This window comes from Pteropus alecto, unplaced genomic scaffold (assembly GCF_000325575.1).
Source record: "Pteropus alecto unplaced genomic scaffold, ASM32557v1 scaffold8, whole genome shotgun sequence".
Lineage (NCBI taxonomy): Eukaryota > Metazoa > Chordata > Mammalia > Chiroptera > Pteropodidae > Pteropus > Pteropus alecto.
Window position 1 is genome coordinate 17,892,315 of NW_006494609.1, and position 18,511 is coordinate 17,910,825.

An 18,511-nucleotide genomic window follows, 5' to 3' on the forward strand; every position below is an offset into this window, starting at 1 on the left:
GCAAGACCCTACAGGCCAGCAGCCTGCTCTGTCTCTTCGTGACTTTCAAAGGCTTTGGGCTGACAGTGTGCTGTGGCTCACCCCGCCCTCCCCCTGTCCGTCCTGCTGGGCCAACTGTCCCAGCTAAGCATCTCCCTCTAAGGGGTGGTCACAAAGGCCACAGTCCAGAGATGGCCCCCACGGTGCTTCTCTGATTCTGTCCCCATCCTCACCAGAGGCTTTGCTAATCAACATAGTGGAAGTCAAATATGGACTTTCAGAGGTGAAAATGGCCTGTTAACTAGCATGAGAAATGTTGAAATGGGCTCTTATTGGTGAAAAATGAGGTATTCATGCATATAGTATCTCCTACAGACTGAGTTGGATCCTCCCCAAATTCATATGTTGAAGCCTTAATCCCCAATGCGATGGCATTTGGAGGTGTGGCCTTTGGGAGGTGATCAGGATTAGATGAGGTCCTGAGGTTGGGCTCCCCATGATAGCATTAGTGCCCTCATAAAAAGAGACACCAGAATGCTTGCTGTCCCCCTCTCCGTCTCTGCCGTGAGGACACAGCGAGAAGGCAGCTGACTACAAGTCAAGAAGAGGCCCCTCACCAGACACCGAATCTGCCGGCACCTTGATCTTGGACCTCCAGCCTCCAGAACTGCAGGAAATCAACGTCCGTTGTTCAAGGCCCTGGTCTGTGGTGTTCTGCGCTGGCAGCCTGAGCTGAGCAGGACCCTCCCCACTTTGAGAGTAGGCCCATACCTCCAGGGACCCTTACACAGGCCTGGTCCTGTCACTCAGTCAGGTTTTGGCTGCCTGCCTGGAGGTGTCTTCCTCATCTGCCTTGAGAGAGCCCTTTATGCCAGGTGAGGCCCTCCTCATGTGTACAGAGCAGGTGACCAGGAGGCACCTGGGGCACCAAGAATCTACTAGACACAGCGTTCCCACCTGCTAAGGACGGAGCCGGAGCAGCTTCTTCCGTCCGGGCGAGGAGGCTGGGCTGTGCCCAGGAGGTGGGTCCCATTTTACCGATGAGGACCTTGGGGTGGGGACTTAACTCTCCTGCCGAGAAAAGGTTGTCCCTCTCAGTCCCCTGAGGGTCACAGCCCCCTCTGGAATCCGATGGAAGAAGCTCCGGCTCCTCTCCTGGCTTAATGCCCACTCATGGACCAGTATGCATCTAACTTCGGAGGCCCTGACCCCTCCCCACCTGCATCTCTCAGACTTCTGTAGCCGGCTCTGGGGGAGACAAGAGACGGCTCTACGTCACCACACCACCCCCATCCAAGAGCTAAGGGGCTCCCAGTGAGTAAGAGCTGAGCTCCCAAAGCCCCAGAGGCAGAAAGAAAAAACCACCTGTCTGAGCTTCAGCCCACAGCTGGAAAAGCCAAACCGAATTTGCTCTCTGCACGGGGTCCAGTCACCCTGCAAACACCAGCGCCCCATTGCCACATTGGGGTCAGAATTAACCAGCTCATCTGGTGATTCCACGGGCTCCCGCCAGGGCAGCAGCACCCTCTCCACCGTCCTCATTCAGCCTGGGCTCTCACCCTCCAACCCCCAGGACCCTGCCAGCCAGGCTCCGCCTCCTGAAAACCCTCGTTCCTGCCTCTGGGGGCTCCCAGATCCCACTCCTGCTGCGTCCACCTCGCAGCCTGCCCCACAGACGCACCGGAGGCCCCGGTCTCCCCCGATGGGCACAGGTGCAGTGACCCTCTAGGACTAGAGGCACAACAGAAGGTGGAACCCACGTTAGGAGTCGCCTAGAGCTTCTGGCTCTTTCTACTGGGCCAGTTATGTCCGACGCTTAGATATATTTTTTTTTTAAGTCTAAAAAGCGGGCCCAGTAACACCTTCTCTATCTACCACCTAAGAAAGCTGGAAGGATCAAGGTCACAGACGTGAAGAGACAGAAAAGATAGCAGTCACCCATAAAAGTTGTGATTTCTTTGATGTTTTTGGATCCAGTGAATGGAGAGTCCCGTGGGTGACCATAAGAATCTTCGAGGTGATCATTTCTGCGTCTGGGCCAGAACTGGAGCTTACCCAGTACACCTGGCATGCCCTCACTCCCACACACGCACGCACACACACGTGCACTCATGCACACACATGCACACGTGCACATGTGCACACACGCACCGACCCAACCACTTTCCACTTCCTCTCTGCTGATTGATGCCCGTGTCCCGTAAATTCACAGCAAGGGGGCCGTGGGGACGGGCACCTTCCCTGCCTGGGCCAGAGGGGCAGACCTGGAAAGAGAACCCTGTTAAGCCTGCTCTGACCACATCTTCAAGAGCCAAACTCCTGTCCATTCTGGCTCCTGTGCAGCCGCCCCAGAACCTCCTGTCACTCTACCTCCCCCATGTGCCTTCAAGCTACAGGGATGGGTTCTCATCCATTCAACAAACAGTTCCGAGCACCTGCTGTGTGTCAGACACCACTGTTGTTACTTATTGTCACTGCTGTTGAGAGTAGAGGTGTCTTTTGTGTTGGGAAAATGCCTGTCAGTTTTCCAAGAGCTTCATGTGAACTCACTCAGTCCTCACACGCTGGTCACAGGCAGGGCGAGCTGCCTGGCAGCCACACAGCTGGGAAGCAGAGAGTCTGGCTTGAACTCAGGTCGCTTCCCAAACATTTCATTCAGGGGCCAGAGTCCTGTTCCTGCTAGTGGGATCCCAGATCTCTGCTTGTTACAGAACTCTTTCACTTAACTTGTAACTTCAGGTTCCGGAACGCGAAAGACAAGATAACCTGAATACCTCCCCACTACACACAGCCAGAATCGCTGGGTAAAGCATGACAGGCATTGTTTAAATGCAGACCCACACACCCACCCGGGAGAGAGGTCTCCCATGGACCAGAAGCAAAGACGTGGTGGAAACCGACGGCTAAACTCACGTGCCCGCGAGAGGTCTTCTTGAGTTTACTGCTCAGGCTGGAGGGGGGTGGGAGACAGTGGGCCCAGAGAGGACAGAGACCACTGCAAAAAGGCAGAACCCCCAAGGGCCAACCGCCTCTGCCAAAGGGTGAACTAGAAAAAGAATCTCCCCATCAGTACAATACAAGCGGGAGGCTTGTATTTCACTCTGGGCTCTGGCTAAAACACAAATGAAAAGAACAGTCACCTTTCAGAGTATGGATCCAGGGGCCTCTTGCATAATTTAGGCTTGGAATTGAAGTTTAGAGCACCCACGTGGTTTAGGAACCCCTAAGCCAATACATTGGTATAAAAACAGGAATCGGGAAGGTAAATTCCCAGGGGAGCCTGGCTGAAGCAAACACGAGCTACTCTGAGGCCAGGCCCAGCCTCAGGGTTCTGCAGATAAAGCCCTGATTAGGATGAGCCCACAGCTTGAAATTACAAAGCCCCCAAGGAAAGGACCCACCAGGTCAAGGGACCCAAACAATGTCAGCAGCAGGCCCCAGAACTCCAGCTATTTGATCGATGAAGATAGTAAAATATGTATAGTTAGAATTATTATAGATATAATTTGTACATGGAAGGTGTGAGAAATGAAAGGGAAACACACACACACACACACACACACACACACAGGAACAGTGGACATGATACAGAACCAAACGATTTCTGAAAATAAGTAATTGAACTTAATAACTCAATGGACTGTTTAAAAGAATGAGATGAGGGAATGGGACAAAGGATGGGCACAGGAATTGGGGGAAGAACAAGAAAGTGCAGAGGAAGAGAGGCTAAGGGAGGAAGGAGGGCGAGAGGGAGGAGGGGAGCCAGCTTAGTCCATCAGGCAGTCAACGCGCTACACTAAGCTCCACATGTGTATTAAGCAGTGGGGGTGATGGGTGGTAGATAATGGGTCGATGGGTGGGAGGACGGTGGAGGGGCATGTGGGCAGGTAGATGGAAGATTGGTGGGTGGGTAGGTAGGTGGTGGGTGGATGGATGGATGAACAGATGGGTGACAGATGGTGAGGGTAGGTAGGTGAAGGGGGAGACCGTGGGTGGGTGGTCGATAGTAGACGGATGGATGAGTGAAAGGGTGGGGGAAGGGGCGGGTGGGTTGATGAGTAGGTGGGTGAGTACATAGATAAGCGGATGGGTGATTAAGTGGTTGTCCAGATGAACGGGAGACGGTCAGGTTGGTGGAGCGGTAGAGGAGTGGATAAGAGAATGAATGGTGGATGGCGGTGGGTGGTGGGTGTTGGGTAGGTGGATAGTAGACGGGTGGATAAATGGACGGTGGGTGAAGACAGAGCCCGCCACGCCTCGCCCACCTGGGCTCTGGCCTTCAAGGCGTCGTAGTCATCCTTCATCTTCTTCTGGGCGTCCTCGTCCACACTGGGGTCCCCGATCCTGTAGAACAGGGAGGCCGCCTCCTCCAGCAGCCGGTCCAGGAGCACCACCTGGTTCTCCACGTTGTTCAGCAGCACCTGGGCGTGGCTCAGCTGCCACTGCTTCTGCTGCAGGCCCAGCTGCAGCTCCACGGGGGGCTCCAGTGCCACCGCTATCTTCTGGAACCAGCGATAGAACTCGTCCTGGGCCATAAGGTACTCGCTCCAGTGCAGCCACACCCACTCGATGCGGCTGTGGGCACAGAGACCATGGCTGTGAATGACCTGGCTTCTGGGCTCTCCCTAGTCCTAGGGGGCTGTGGGAGGGGGTCCAGTGACATCCTCTCTGGGCCTCAGAGTCACCTGGGCAGCTTGTGGACACCCCAGATTCTGGGCCCTACCTCAGTGCTACTGGACAAGCCCCTCCGCCTGGTAAATTAGCTCCATGGTGGGGCTGCGGCTCAGATTCCAGACCTGCTCTGCAGACCAGCAGCCTTACTGGCACAGCAGATGGGGCCTTAGCCACCAGGACCCCAACTTCCAGCCCTAGATTCCCACTGTCGATACACAGGCGCCCAGTCATTTCTCCCTGGTGTTAGGGATCCCCACACAGTCACCTCAGCCTCTTACCACGGGCGTGCCCACTAACAGTCATGGGAAGATGTCACTGAGAGCATGTTTGGTCATTTGCAGAATACGGTCGTGTCTGTGGGCTTGTCACCACTCAAGGGGACAGAGGCTGAGGGCTTGTGTGTGGGTTCTGGGGGGGCCATAAACTCCCTGAGTAACCCTGCCTCCTCTCTCGCCTCGGTTTCCCCATCTGTAACATGGCGATGGCCCTATCAGTCCGGCCAACATCAAGGCACTTTGGAATTCCAAGTAAAAGGGTTTGAAAAGCAGAAAACACTGTACGAAGCATTTCTCTCCCCACTCCACCCCCTAGTACATTCAACATTCAGTTTTATCAAGATGGAGAGGATGCTGGCAGGTCCTGTTTACAGAGGACCTACTGTGTGCCAAGCACTGTGCCTTGCTCTTGACATTTGCTATCTCCCCTTTCCATCCTCCTGACAACCTTCAAGGAGTCTGAGGAGAGAGCAACTTTGCCAAGGTCACGCAGCAAGTAACTACCAGAGCGAGGGGCAATCCTGGGCCTGTCTGATACCCCGCCCTTGCCGCCCGGCTCCCCGATGCAGGCAGAGAACTTGGCCCAAAGAGCTGGGCAGGCGACAGGCCTTCTCACCCCAGGGCCATTCTCCCATGGTGCTGGAGGATGCACACATGGCGAGTCTATAAAGAATTAATCGTTGGCCAAAAGATGGGCTCCCACTGTCCACTGTCACCGCTAAGCCCAGTTATAATCAGAAAGCGGGCGGCAGGGCTGGCAGAAATCCCAAGAGCACATCCTGCTCCCAGGAATCCCAGCTCTGGAGAAGAGCGCTTTGGGTGGAGGCCCCAGGCCTGGGTGGTCGTGGGCAAGGAGGGTCCGGGGCCAACTGCAGTCAAAGCCCTGGCAAGGTCTCCGGCAACCCTACCTGTGACAGTGAGTCATGTAGGTGACTGTGTCCTCCCATTCGTCCTTGATGTCCCTTATCTGGGCCAGAATCCTGGCCTTCTGGTCCTCGCGGCAGCATGCCAGGAGCTCTTCGGCTGCCTGCAACACCAGGTCCACCTTCAAGTGCCCCTCCGGCTCCAGCTGGCATATTTTCTGTCATGGACACAAAAGCCAGTTTCCAAGGGTTAGACGAAGTGCACACGGGCATAGCCACCGACAGCGACGTGATGGGAAGAAAGAGCCTGGACTATGAGCCCAGAGGTGCTAGGGTTTGAATCGTGGCCGCCGCCCCCTTCTCTTGTGGCCTGGCAGCCTGCTGCTGCCTCTGAGGGTGGGAGCGGGGAGCGACGGGTTAGCACAGAAGCGCCCGAGCTGTCTGGTGGCTTGGGTTGCCCCTCTTCCCTGCTCGGCCTGCTTCGAGCTGTGTGAATTCAGGCAAGTTTCACCATCTCCCTGGACGACTTGGTTTGACCATCTGTAAAATGGGAGTGTTAACAATACTTAGCTCTAAGATTTCTTTTTCAGAATTAAATGAGAAAATGCACACGAAGCACGTGTCACGGTGCGGGGCCGTGAGAACCCGCCTCCCAAGTCTACGCAGGGCGCAGGCTTGCCCCAGGCCCCGGCTAAGGCTCCGGAGTCACCGGAGTTTGCGATGGTCAAGGCTGCAGCAAGTGCCCAGCAGACACCCCGAGTCCCGCTCAGCAGCCAGTGGCAATGTGGAAAAGAAAATCCCATAGTGACTAGTGTGGACTAAAGGTCCGAGGGCCCCTGTGGAATGTTCTGGACTGAGGATTATCCATCCCCTGCCCAGAAAATTTCACACCACACAGGACTGGGGGTCCCACCACTGGACGAGCATGAATTTCCTGTCACCCCCTGAGATTTAACTGGGTTAGAAATCATCATCATAAGCAAGGACCTGTACGTCTGACTCCGGGCTGCGGAGCGCACTGCGAGCCCACTCCCCATGCGAGCGAGACGGGCGCCACGGGAATCCGGTTCTACAGACGAGGGCGCTGGGGGCCCATGGAGAGCCTGAACTTTGCAGAACGAGTCTCTGCAGCAGTCAGCGGGCCTCCTCCCCATCTGCCGCCCAGTGCGAGCTCGGCGGACTCCGGCTCCGTAAACCAAGGGCGCCAACAGCTCCCGCAAAGCTCAGTCCCTCTCTGCCAAACCCAGAAGGAGCCGGCCAGGTCCGGGAAGTCGCTGTGGGGACAATGGCCCTTCCTCAAAGCCTAGTGCCCCAATTGTGTGACCTCGTCCAGGCCTCTGCTCTGCCCTCCCGAGTCCTGGTCAGGGAGGCACAGGCTGCACTACGAGACACGGGAGATCCGAGCCCCACGCCCTTTGCACGGAAGTGAGTCTGTTGTTTCCTGGCCAAGGAGAGAAGAATCGGCCAGTCCCAGAGGCAGGCAGGACACCTGGCTGAAAGCAGGAACATCTCCCGAACTACCAAGTAGTGGGTGGTTGGCTGTGGGCCGGGCCCAGGGGCCAGAGACCATAGTTGGCCTGGCAGGATCAACTTTTGAGAAGCAGATCCCACCCTTCCTTGCTGCCCTGATGACTGTGCCCTTTGGCTGGTGCAAGGATTTTTTCTAGCCCATCACCAGCGAGGACGCGGCCCAGGAGTGCCCACTGAGGGCCACTAGCCAGCTGGGAGGGGACTCAGACTGCAGCTGCAACACCGTTTTGATGTGACGGCGCCAAGGAAGACAACAGTCAGGTGGCGGCCGGATGGAGGGGAAACCTCGGGGGTGGGGCGGGCGGCGGGGAAGCAGGAGACGAGGACAGCTGGAGGGAAGGGGTTCGTCAGGGCTTTCCGCCCTCACGGCCAAGACCGGCTGGGCTCTGCTGGGCTCTGTGCTGGGCTCTGCTGGGCTCTGCTGGGCTCTGTGCTGGGCACTGTGCTGGGCTCTGTGCTGGGCATTGTGCTGGGCTATGCTGGGCTCTGTGCTGGGCACTGTGCTGGGCACGGCTCTGGGCCCTGGATCTGGATGAACAAATGTGGCCTGACGCAGGCTGTGCTGGGCTCTGCAGACAACAGCACAGATGACCGTGAAAGAGCAGTGAGGCCACAAAGCACGACGGTGGCTCCAAGGAGGGGTGTGGGGAGGTCCAGGAAGGCTTCGTGAGCAGGCGGCGCTGGCACCGAACCTTGGTGATGTGCAGACGTTTGAGCGGGGGATGCGAGCAAAAGTTAAGCATGACGTGTTTAGGGACAGTGAGCGTGTCTGGCTTTTGGATGCCCGGCCCCAGGAAATGCTAGCATGCTCCTGGCCACAGAGGGGCCTGGAAGCCGGTAAGTAGGCAGCCCAGGTCAGGCCAGGCCCCAAGTGCAGAGCCAAGGAGGCTGGGAACCAGAGGACAAATAGGCAAGACGCTGGGACGCAAGCCACCAGCTCCTGAGGCTCGGGGCGTGGGCGTGCCTGTACGCCTGCATCGGAACCACAAGAAACGACCCGCTGCCCTGGGCCGGCTCTGCCAGCAAGCCCCGCCCTGTGCCAAGCACGCCAGTAACTTCTTCGCCTCAGTCCTCCTCCCTCCCGCCTGGGGGCAACTCCCACTTCCCCGAGTGAGCAGAAACTGCGAGGGCTCGAGAAACTCTCCCCAGTTGCTACCGCGGGCTGCAGGAGGATTCAAACCCAGGACTGGGGTGCAGACCTAAGCTCAGCCTCTGAAGCAACATTCTCTCAATCTCCCTTCACAGACGGCTTCTGCCTCCACGAGGGTCCTTGCGCCTCAATGTACAGGGGTGAGGGGTCCTTCCCTCCCCATTTTACTGATAAAAATGAGGTCGTGGGTGGGCATGGGACTCGCCTCCGGCCACACAGCATCAGAGCTGGATCAGAACTCACATCACGGTCACTCTAGCAAACAGGCACTCTGCACACGCATCTCTAAGCTGGTGGAGGGGCCACGAGGGAGACTCCAGGCCCCAGAGGGAGGTCCCCGGACTGGGAGGGTGGACAAGGCTCTCGTTGTTTCCTTTGGCCACATGGAGGAAGGGCAATGTTTTCTTATTGTGAAATTGGTTTCAGAATATCAAAGCACATGGAAGATGAGCGTGCCTGAGCCCCGCGGGAGAGCACGGCAGTGGAGCACCCACCGAGGGAGGACACCACACCCCCTCCCAGGCTCCAGGTCAAGTTCCTGGGGCTCGCCTGATGAAGCGCTCCCTCCGGCCTCCGGCCTTGCCAGCAGGGTTTCCTAAGGACTACGCCGCCTCGCTTAAGCCAGACCCACCGCCGGGAGGAAATGACCTGCCCACGAAGGGTGCAAGACGCCAAGGATGCAAGGGTGCAAGCGCCCCGAGACAGCGAGCACACACTCAGGGCAGTGGCGGTCTCAGGCAGACGGCCAGGAGCTGGAGCTGCGAGGGGGCAGGAGAGCTCGAGGACATTTCACAGGAACAGCCAGACCCGAACAGAACGGCGTTCCATGGACGAAGGCTCAAGGATATCAAGCAGGTTTCCTGCCAACAGGAGGCGGTGTGTGCTTGGGAGGTGGGATGGCGGGGGTGAGGCTGGGCGGCTGGAGAGGAAAACGGCTGGGCAGAGAGTGGAGGTCTTTTGATGCCAAGTCATGGTTGGTGTCTCTTTGGTGGACAGTGGGAGCTACGGAAGGCTGTAGAGGAGGGTAAGATCATGAGACCCGTGTTAGGGGTGCTCCTCATACATGCACGTGTGGCCACCCGGATTATGTGCATGCCTGTCCTCAATTAGGCCGTGAACTCGACAGCAGGGTGTGTCCCACCCGCCTCCACTGTCCAAGACCCCCCACGGGATGGCCAGCGGGGCTCTGAACTCGGCCCCAGGCTCAAGCCCTACGAAAGCAATTCCTTGAATTCCGGCCCCAAACGGCCCCCAACCTTCCAAATTGCCAACCTACCACCTGCTCTGTTACACAAGAGGGGTCCAAGCTCTGTGGCTTGGGGTTCTAGACCGTCACCCACCTCTCTGGCCCTGTCCCCTGCTTCTGCCTAACAGCTGGTGCTGCCCAACGCCAACCATACTGAGGATCCTGGCATGTGCCCCCAGCTGTTTCTACCTCCAGAACCTTTCTGACACTGTTCCCTCTGCCTGGAGGCCCCCTTGTCCCCACCCTCACCCCTGGACCCCCACCCTGGCTAACTCCTCATTTAAGCCACAGCGGCAAAGTCACTTGTCCCCAGCAGCCTCTCTAAACTCCCTAGGACTAGGCTGGGGGATGTGAGCCCCTCAGGGGCCCCGAGTGTCCTCCGGGAAGTGAAGTGGGGCTCTCCATTCACCGGGGTTCATCGCCCAATCGGGAAGGCTTTGACTAGATCACTCAAGAGTGGTCGGGCTCTAACCAGCACACGGAGCTTTGTTCGCGGCTGTCATAGGCCATGTGGGGACGGGGTGTCCTTCCCCGCTGGGAGATGCAGCCTCGCACTGACCGAGGAGGAGCAGGGCCGTATTTATTTGAGCTGTGTGGCAAGCGGCTGGGGGCGGAGGCCGGGGTGCAATCACCTGGGGGTGAAGAGGGCATCGCGGGAGGGGACTAGAAAGGGTGTCACGGTCACCAACAACTTGGTCATTTACATCAAGCTTTACAGGCCGCCAAGTTAACTGCATGATGCTAACATGCAGTTAACAACAAGCTGGCCCTCACTGAATGCCCTGCGGGTCTCCGACCCTCCTCAGAGCAGCATTCTGAGATCATTAGCGACACCTCGATTCCAGGAAGGATGTGAACTGGGGCCCAGAAGGGTCAGGTGACTTGCAGGGAGCCACACCCAGCAATAAGCAGAGCTGGGATTTGAACCCAGGACATCCAGACTGCAAAGCCTTGTTCTGTCTCTAGTTCAGTGAGCTGTTCAATTCAACAGAGCGTCTGAGAAACCGGAGCACCCCACTCCCTGACCCTGCCAGACACAACATTATGTGAACACCCATCTCTGGAGAAGCCCGAGGAGGACTCAGAGACCCGAGCTCTAGAATGGAAAGTCCACCCGGAGACATGTCCACCTAGACGAGTCGCACGATCTCTCCAAGACTCGGTTCCCCCAACTGTACAGTGCAGACAATGGCACCTAGTTCATGTCTTGGTGAAGCTCAAACCATTGACTCTGAAAGGGTGATGTAAATTCTTAGTTTTGACCGTCCACCTGAAAAAAGACATCATGTATTTTCAACAAAATCCGTAAGACAGCACACACAAAGAAGCCACTCAGGGACGTGGGGTCCCTGGTCGGGGATCAGCTCATGTGGAAGAGGTAATTCTGATTCTGTCGAATCAGAATTGTGGAATACCCCAATGGGTGTGACCTGAGAAACGTGTCTGTCAGATGTTTTGCTTACCGTTGGGAAACTGAAGCCCAGAGAGGGACAGAGACTTGGTGGAGGTCACACAGCACTAGTATCAACATGGAGACTATAACCCAGGTCTCTGGCTCTTAGTCCAGTGCTCTTTGCCCTTGTACCGGGCTTGGAGCAGATGCTCTCAGATGGGAGTGCCCAGTGCCGGGCCAGGCGCCAGGCATCAGCACTTCTAGTCAGTGTAGCTCCGCATGTACTGAGCCCTGCTTTGTGCCAGGCAGGGGGTAAAGCTGAACCTGGACCCGGAGAAGCCGAAAGAGGTCACCCATCACTGGGCAGAGCTTGAAGCCAACCAGGGCCCACGCAGATCTGGCAGGGACTTGAGCCCCAGGGACACAGGAAAGGGGGTGGGGAAGCCAGGTCTGGGCTAGCCGGGGACCCACCTGGTTGCACGGTGCCCCTGCCAAGACAAGAGGGCCAGAAGGCAGGCTCTAGACCCTCACTGTGAAGGTGTGGTCCAAGCACCAGGAGCAATGGTGTCACCTGGAGCATGTCAGAAATGCCACATCTTGGGCCTGCCCGACCTCCTGGATCAGAATTTGCACTTCAACCAAAATCGTCAGGAGATACAAACACATCGGAGCTTGAGAAACACCCCACCTTAACAGTCGGGAAACCTGGGGCCTAGACCACCCCTGCCATTTAACCTAAGGCCCAAGAAGGAGGGACAAGGCCAAGGCCACGGGTGAGTCGCGTGGCCTTGCCCCTGCATACCTCGGTCTGCCACAGCCTGGCCTCCAGGGCATCGCGGGGCCCCTGGGTGTTGTCGTTGATCTGCAGCTGCTCCTGCACGGCCCGCATCCACTCCCGGGCATCTTCCAGGCTCCCGTTGAAGTCCTCCTGGGCCCGCAGGGTCATGGCGCCTGCGGGGGTGGAAAGCGGGACCACGTGAGATCGGGCAGAAGGGCAAGAATGCAGGGGGCAGGCTGATGGGGCCACGAGGGCAGAACTGACAGTGGGGACAGGCCGAACCCCCACTCCCGGAGCTCTGACCGGGGACTGGGGTGACACGGCCAGAGCGATGGGGTTTGTCAAAGAGCCAAAGGACCGCAAACAGGTAGGGAAGGAACACAGGTCTGGCCTCTTGTGTGGCAGAGCAGGGATGGCGGGCCCGGGGTGCCAGCTTGGCCTGGCAGCTTCCCTGCTCCCCTCTTGCCCACCTCAGGACTCAGGAGTACCTCCTGTCTCTTTGAGTCGAAGCCCCTTGCAAAGAGGACCCCAAAACACATATGGTCTGCAATGTCGGTAATGGATGATAATGCATCTGGATCTGAATGGATCAAAAGCCTCAACCTAAAAATCACGATTTGGGGCTCTGGCCAAGCTAACGCCAGCCCCTGAAACTCTCTTAAAATTAATATCTCAGGCCGGGGATGGCCATGCTAGTCAGGTGTCTGATGGCTACTTCTCTGACAGCTGGGGTTCACAACAGATATTGCTTCCATGGAGTCACACACCACGTACTCCTGGCAGCCGCTGACAATCAGCTGACCCGGCACTTGAGACCTGCTTGTATGCCTGCCTTAGGCAACACTTGCCTGCTGGCATCGATCTCCCAGATAAACCAAGCCCTCTGCTACACGGCCCACACTTCCCTCACCCTTACCTTCCAGCTGCGGAGGCAAAGTCTCAGATTTTCTCATGGAACTTTCTCAAAATCCCATTAAGCCCAGACAAAACTCTCCTGTACGCCAGTCTTGTCTGCTTATGGCAACTCTAACCTACTTTGGATTAAAGTTATTTATATCTGCATCTTATGTGGAGGATTGTGTCTAGCTTATCCTCCAATCTCCCATATTGCCTTGTACAGAGTAAGGCCTTTGCAAATGTCTTTGAAATAGCCCAGAATCGATATAAAGTTTAATGCGCTGAAAACCGATCACAGTGTTAGCTAAAACGACAAAACAAAACAAAAATAGCAACAACCCGAATGCTCAATAATAGGGGTTAGTCAAGTAAAGTATGGTACACGTACCCTTCAGAATATTATGCAACCAACAAAAAGCATGCTTAAAATGAATCCGTGATGGAGAATTCTTAGAATATAATGATAACATCAAAAGAGACAAAATTGTATATTTAGTAGTCACGACTCTACAACTAATCAAAGCAAAATAAAATAACAACCACAAAAACCGCGCTCATAGGAAAAAATTGGGAAGTCCTACCATTACAGTGTCCATGTGACTGAATTAGATAGAGTGCAGGCGGGGGCCAGCTGGAAGTTTTTCTGTTTATTTTTCCTCTTAGGTACTTTGTGAATTTTCCAGAAAGGGCAATCGTTATTTAAAACAAAAACCAGTTTCTAAACCTTGGCTGAATTGTTTATCCGCCTTTTCTTCTCAATCATCAGTTGGTTGTTCATCAACTGATGGGACAGGTTGACTGGGAATCTGGGCACCCTCCCGGGGCCCTGCGCTGGGCGGGTCTGCCATCGGACTCCACAGGACAGGCCATCGGACCCACAAGGAAGGACACTGGCGGTGACAAGGAGTGGGCCACCCAGAGTGGCCTTCGCTCCGGATGCTGGGCCCACCCGCCATTCACAGCTCAGTGTCCCACGTGTTGTTTCCCTTTTAGAGCTGTTTTCATTTTTTCTGACCATTTAATATGTCTCCACAGCCACTCCCAGCCTTTGAATGCTTCGTTTGAAAAGCACATTAGAATGTGCGGGCGTTTAAATTGGTTCATTGTGGCTTTAATCTCTTGTCTAGCGTGTGAGTTGATTGGCTTCCAAAAGCTCAGCTTTTATTTCTATAAAGCAAGAAATGGGAGAGGCAGGAATGAGGCTCCCAGAGTTTCGAATGACCCAACAGTGGGGAAAACTCTAACTACCAAAAGCCAGAGAGGTTTTGCACAACGCTTCCAGCTGGAAATGCCCAGGGCCTATGAAACGTGGAGTTTTGGAGACCCCGAGGTGGGTACATCAAAGGAAACACAAGGGGTCCATGGGCGGGGGCGCAAAGCAGGGCCCGAGACCCAGGGATCAGCCCCGGCTGAGGGATCTAATTAGCCATGGACTTGGGGCGGTTGCGGGCAGAGTTCAAGGGACATGGGCTTCTTGTTCTGTTCTGCCCGACCATTTCCTTCCAATTCCACGAAACACACAGGAATTAAGCACATACTTCCAGCTAGGCCTGATACAATCACAGCAGCAAATGAGCAGGCATTACCACCCCTGCCTCAAGAGGCTCCCAGGAGAGAAAGTGCACCTTGAACCTGAGTGTGGGTTGCAGGTGGATGAGCTGCAAGCCAGGTGGGGGGTTTGAGGAGAGTGGGAAGGGCTCTGAACTTTTTCTGAGGACCCCTTCTCAAAATAAAGGCTTGAAATGACGAGAATAAAATGCAGAGAATTACAGAGGGAACCAACCAGATTAAAACATAGTTTTCGAAATACTGAAGTCGAATTCATGAGACCCACACACGCACTCCTTGACCACATTAATTCACAAGATCTAACAAGGAGTCCAAACGCTACCTTGATTTTGAAATAGTGATGGGCATAAATGACATTCCTAGGTATGCACAGCTGTAATGCAACATAGACACATGTGTGACAGACACAGCCACAGTCACTGCTAGTGCCAGACGGCGCTTGTTTTGGTTTGTCTCATGAATAATTGAAGGAATTGTTATCAGTGAGAGGTTAGTGGCAGTAGGGTGTAGTTAGTTTCCTATCCAAGTTCATGGGCCCCTAAATCTTATCTGCAGCTCCCTGTCAGTCCACTGACCGGGAAGAATCCTGCTCTGAGCCTCCCAGCAGCCAATGGAAAGGAGCCTGTTTCATTACACAAGGTTCAAAGCTGAAGTTAAAAGCAAATGAGCAGCTCGTGAAATGCCCATCCACAAGTGATTTAAGGCCCAGGAAGACAGTCCCCCAAGCGTCCCTCCTTGGAACTCACCAGGGAGCCTTGTATATTTCCCTTTGAGGGAGCCCTGGGTGGAGGTGGAGGCCTCAGGGAGAAAAGTGGCCAGGTGAGCCGGGCAGAGGGCATCCAGCACCTTCTCTGATGAAAGAAGGAGCTTGGTCCTCAATGAACTCAAGTCAGCTTCTGGCCCTCTTCCCACCCCTCCTCCAGGCAGCAGCCAGACGGGCCTTTCTAAAACACAAATCCAGCTGGCCACTCACTTCCTTACATAAGCGATCTATCTGTGGCAGCATGGGCCGCAGACTGGCCCCCCCGCTCCCAGTGTGACCCTGTTTCCACCCTTGCTTCTTCCCGGTCCCCGTACAATCAAGCCCACGGCAGACGTGCAGCTCTTGGTCCCCAGCCAAGACCACACATGACCTCTGCCCCCTCTGCTGGAAGCATGCTCCTTCCCAAAGCATCGCCATCCATGGAAGAGCCTCTAAGCGCCTGTGGCCGCCCACCACACTTCTCTGTGCCCTGAGGACTCGTCTTCCCTCTTGCCTGGGTACAGGACGGAGCCTCAGCACCCAGTGCTCGTGAGCCAAGTTACCGGCCCTTCATTAACAGCGGCTGGAGGAACAAGTGAGCAAAGGAAGCGAGGGGTGATGCTGGGCGGAGCGGGGCGGCGGGGCACCCACGACGGGACAGGGAAAATGGTAAGGAGAGCCCTGGACCTGGAGTCCATACGCTTACGCTGAGCAAGTGCCTTTGCCTCGCTGGGCCTCAGTTTCCCCACCTGTACACTGTGAGTGTTGAGCAGGGGGGGTCTCTGAGGGACCTCCGAGGTTGTGGGTTGAGAGAGTCCATGTCACCCAGAAGCTGTGAGCCCGGCCCCCCTTCTCCCCCAGGGAGCCCCTCCTCAGCCAGCTCGAAGCATCGCTTCCAGCATCGTGGCCCCCGCTAAGGCAGGCCAAGGTGCCTTCCAGGGGAGACGGCTCAGGGGACCTTTGGATCAGCGGGGGGAAGAGGGATATTTTCGTAAAGAGGCAGATAGCAAATATTCTTAGACTTTGCAGGCCACGTGCAGTCTCTGTTGCATCTACTCCTTTGATTTTGCAACCTTTAAAAAATGTAAGAACCATTCTATATTCACTAGCTATACCAACAGACTGCCAGCAGAATGGGGCCTTGGGCTAGACTTTGCCACCTCTGACGGCGATGGCCCAAGGGTGAAGTCAGCAGCTGCAGGAAGCCACAGCAGCCAGCAGGCAAAGCTAGCTGGCTAAGTGACCCACAGACACGTGCCCTGGGAAAGGACAGGTGTTGAGGCCAAAAGGACCTAGAATTGGTCCCGGTGGTCTTGGCCCCACCATTTACCAGCTGTATGACATCTGGCCAGTCACTTAACCTCTAGGTCTCTGTCTCCTTATCTGGAAACGGGGTGTCCGATTCGGTTCAGGCTGCTATGCCAAGGTATCTGTTTATAGGTGACTTTTAATCAGCAGAAATTTACTCCCCACAGTCCTGGGGGCTGGAGGTCTGAGATCAGGGTGTCGACAGGGCCGGGCGGGGACCCACTTCCGGGTGGCAGACTTCTTACTATGCGCTCACATGGGAAGGGGCTAGAAAGCCCTTTGGGATGTCTTTTACAAAGGCACGCATCCCATGCATGAGGGTTCCAACCTCATGACCTAATCACCTCCCACAGACCCAACATCCTAACACCATCACACAGAGGGTTAGAAGTCCAACATGTAAACTTTGGGGGGACACAAACATTCAGACACCAACACGGAGCTAACATCTGGGTTTGATTAACGAAGCAAGCCTCCCACCCTGCACCTGGAACACGCTCCGTATTTGGAAGTGGCTCCTTCTTCTCCCAATCCGTCAGGTGTCAGGTGCCAGATTTTCCTTCCGTAGGAACCTGCATACAGACGCTGGCTCCCAAACCATCCCAGGGCCTGGTGGGGGCAGGAATGGGGGCTACCGGGGGACTAACGCATCTGTGCATCTCAATGGCCGCTGAGTACCAGGTGCGGAGGATTCGAGAGCAACCAGGTGGGGCTCTGACCGTGTCTTGTGAGCACCAATGTGAGCTTTGAAAGAGGGGGGCACAGTGGCCACAGGGCCACAAAGAAGGGGTTGTCACCTGGCCTGGGGCGGGCGGACTGAGTGGGAGGTATTGTATGCTGAGGGCAGAGGACAGGCTCCTGGCACACAGGCGGATGGTGAGGCTGGAGCATGGGGACAGGGAGGCAATAGTGGAAGCTGGGGTAGGGGGTTAGGGCCTGACCGGAGCCTTTGGAGCCATGTCCAGGAGGCTAGGCTGGTCCCTGGGGGGCAATCGGGAGCCAGCAAGGGTTCACGTGGGGGACAGGACTATTTCTGAGCTTCGGGCAGGTCACCTTGGCCAGGATAGGTAGAGAGGGGAGCACACACAAGGGGGTAGGCAGACCCAGGGGGTCAGTGCAGAGACCGGCAGCCACGGGAGGCCACAGACCATGAGGACAGGCCGTGGGAGCGAGCACCATGGCACAACTCTCTGGGAGCCAAGGGAGGAGTCTTGTCCTTGGCAAGTGTGTTTGTCCTTCTTGGACTAGTTGAATGGACATAATATAAAACATGAAACTATGTATTTTCCAAACAACTTGGCAAAAAGAAAAAAACGTGCTCCAAATTTTAAAAAAGCCGGTTCCATTTTCGAGTCCAGAAGCAGCCCTTGGTGGGGCTGCAGCTGTGGGAGGCAGGGCTGGGGGGCACGTCTGTGGCCGTCCCCGAGGACTCGGCCAGGGCTGGGCCCGAGGACGCGGACCTTTCTGGTTCAGCTGGCACGAGTCTGATGGATGAGACAGTTAGAAAGGAAACGGCCTTGGTTTTCAGCGTTCGTGTGGTTTTCACAAATGACAGCCGGAAGAGAAGTGGTTTTTCTTCCTTGACAACAGACAAGTTGGGTCAGGGCGAACGATGGAGCAGAATCAAGACAGAGCACATGCTCAGAAGACACCTGTGAGACTGACACATCCATAGAGGGCGAGCAAGACCCCTGGGCACGGCTGGGCACACGGCTTCCCCGGGAATGGACTGCGAGAGTGTACTTTGTGGGAGGCTGAGAAGCTTCCAGAATCTGAGTGCCAGGCCTGAGTCATCACCTCAGAAGAGGAGAGCTTAATTAGAGCCGGAGGGAAGACTCAGGGTGAACTAAGGAGGCAGAAATGTCGTAACAAAGCATGTCCTGGACAGAAAGGTGGTGGAAAAGGTAACGTAGACTTTCAAAAGCCAGCCAGGGGACAGAAGGACACTGTGATGAGGGACAGCAGCCCCCATCGTGCTGGGCGCCTGTCTGCAAGTCGCCCATGCCGTCTTGGCATCTTGGGTCTGAGAGGTGGGTACGGTCACGCGGGAGGCGGCAGGGGGGCGGTGGGGCTTCCTCTGGGGCTGAGCGGGGAGGGAGGGCCTCGG

At 55.9% G+C, this 18,511-nt stretch overlaps 1 protein-coding gene across 4 annotated transcripts in view; it reads right to left on the reverse strand.

Moving 5' to 3' along the window:
* Nucleotides 1–18,511, reverse strand: part of SYNE3 (spectrin repeat containing nuclear envelope family member 3) — a 59,540-nt gene that overhangs the window by 38,224 nt on the left and 2,805 nt on the right. For all 4 annotated transcript variants that reach the window (XM_025042118.1, XM_015599776.2, XM_006925564.3 and 1 more), the window contains exons 2-4: nucleotides 11,913–12,061; nucleotides 5,837–6,009; nucleotides 4,245–4,554 (exon numbers count right to left, since the gene is read on the reverse strand). In XM_025042118.1, the coding sequence (XP_024897886.1) occupies nucleotides 4,245–4,554; nucleotides 5,837–6,009; nucleotides 11,913–12,056 (627 nt within the window). In that variant the 5' untranslated portion in view covers nucleotides 12,057–12,061. The remainder of the gene's footprint in view (nucleotides 1–4,244; nucleotides 4,555–5,836; nucleotides 6,010–11,912; nucleotides 12,062–18,511) is intronic.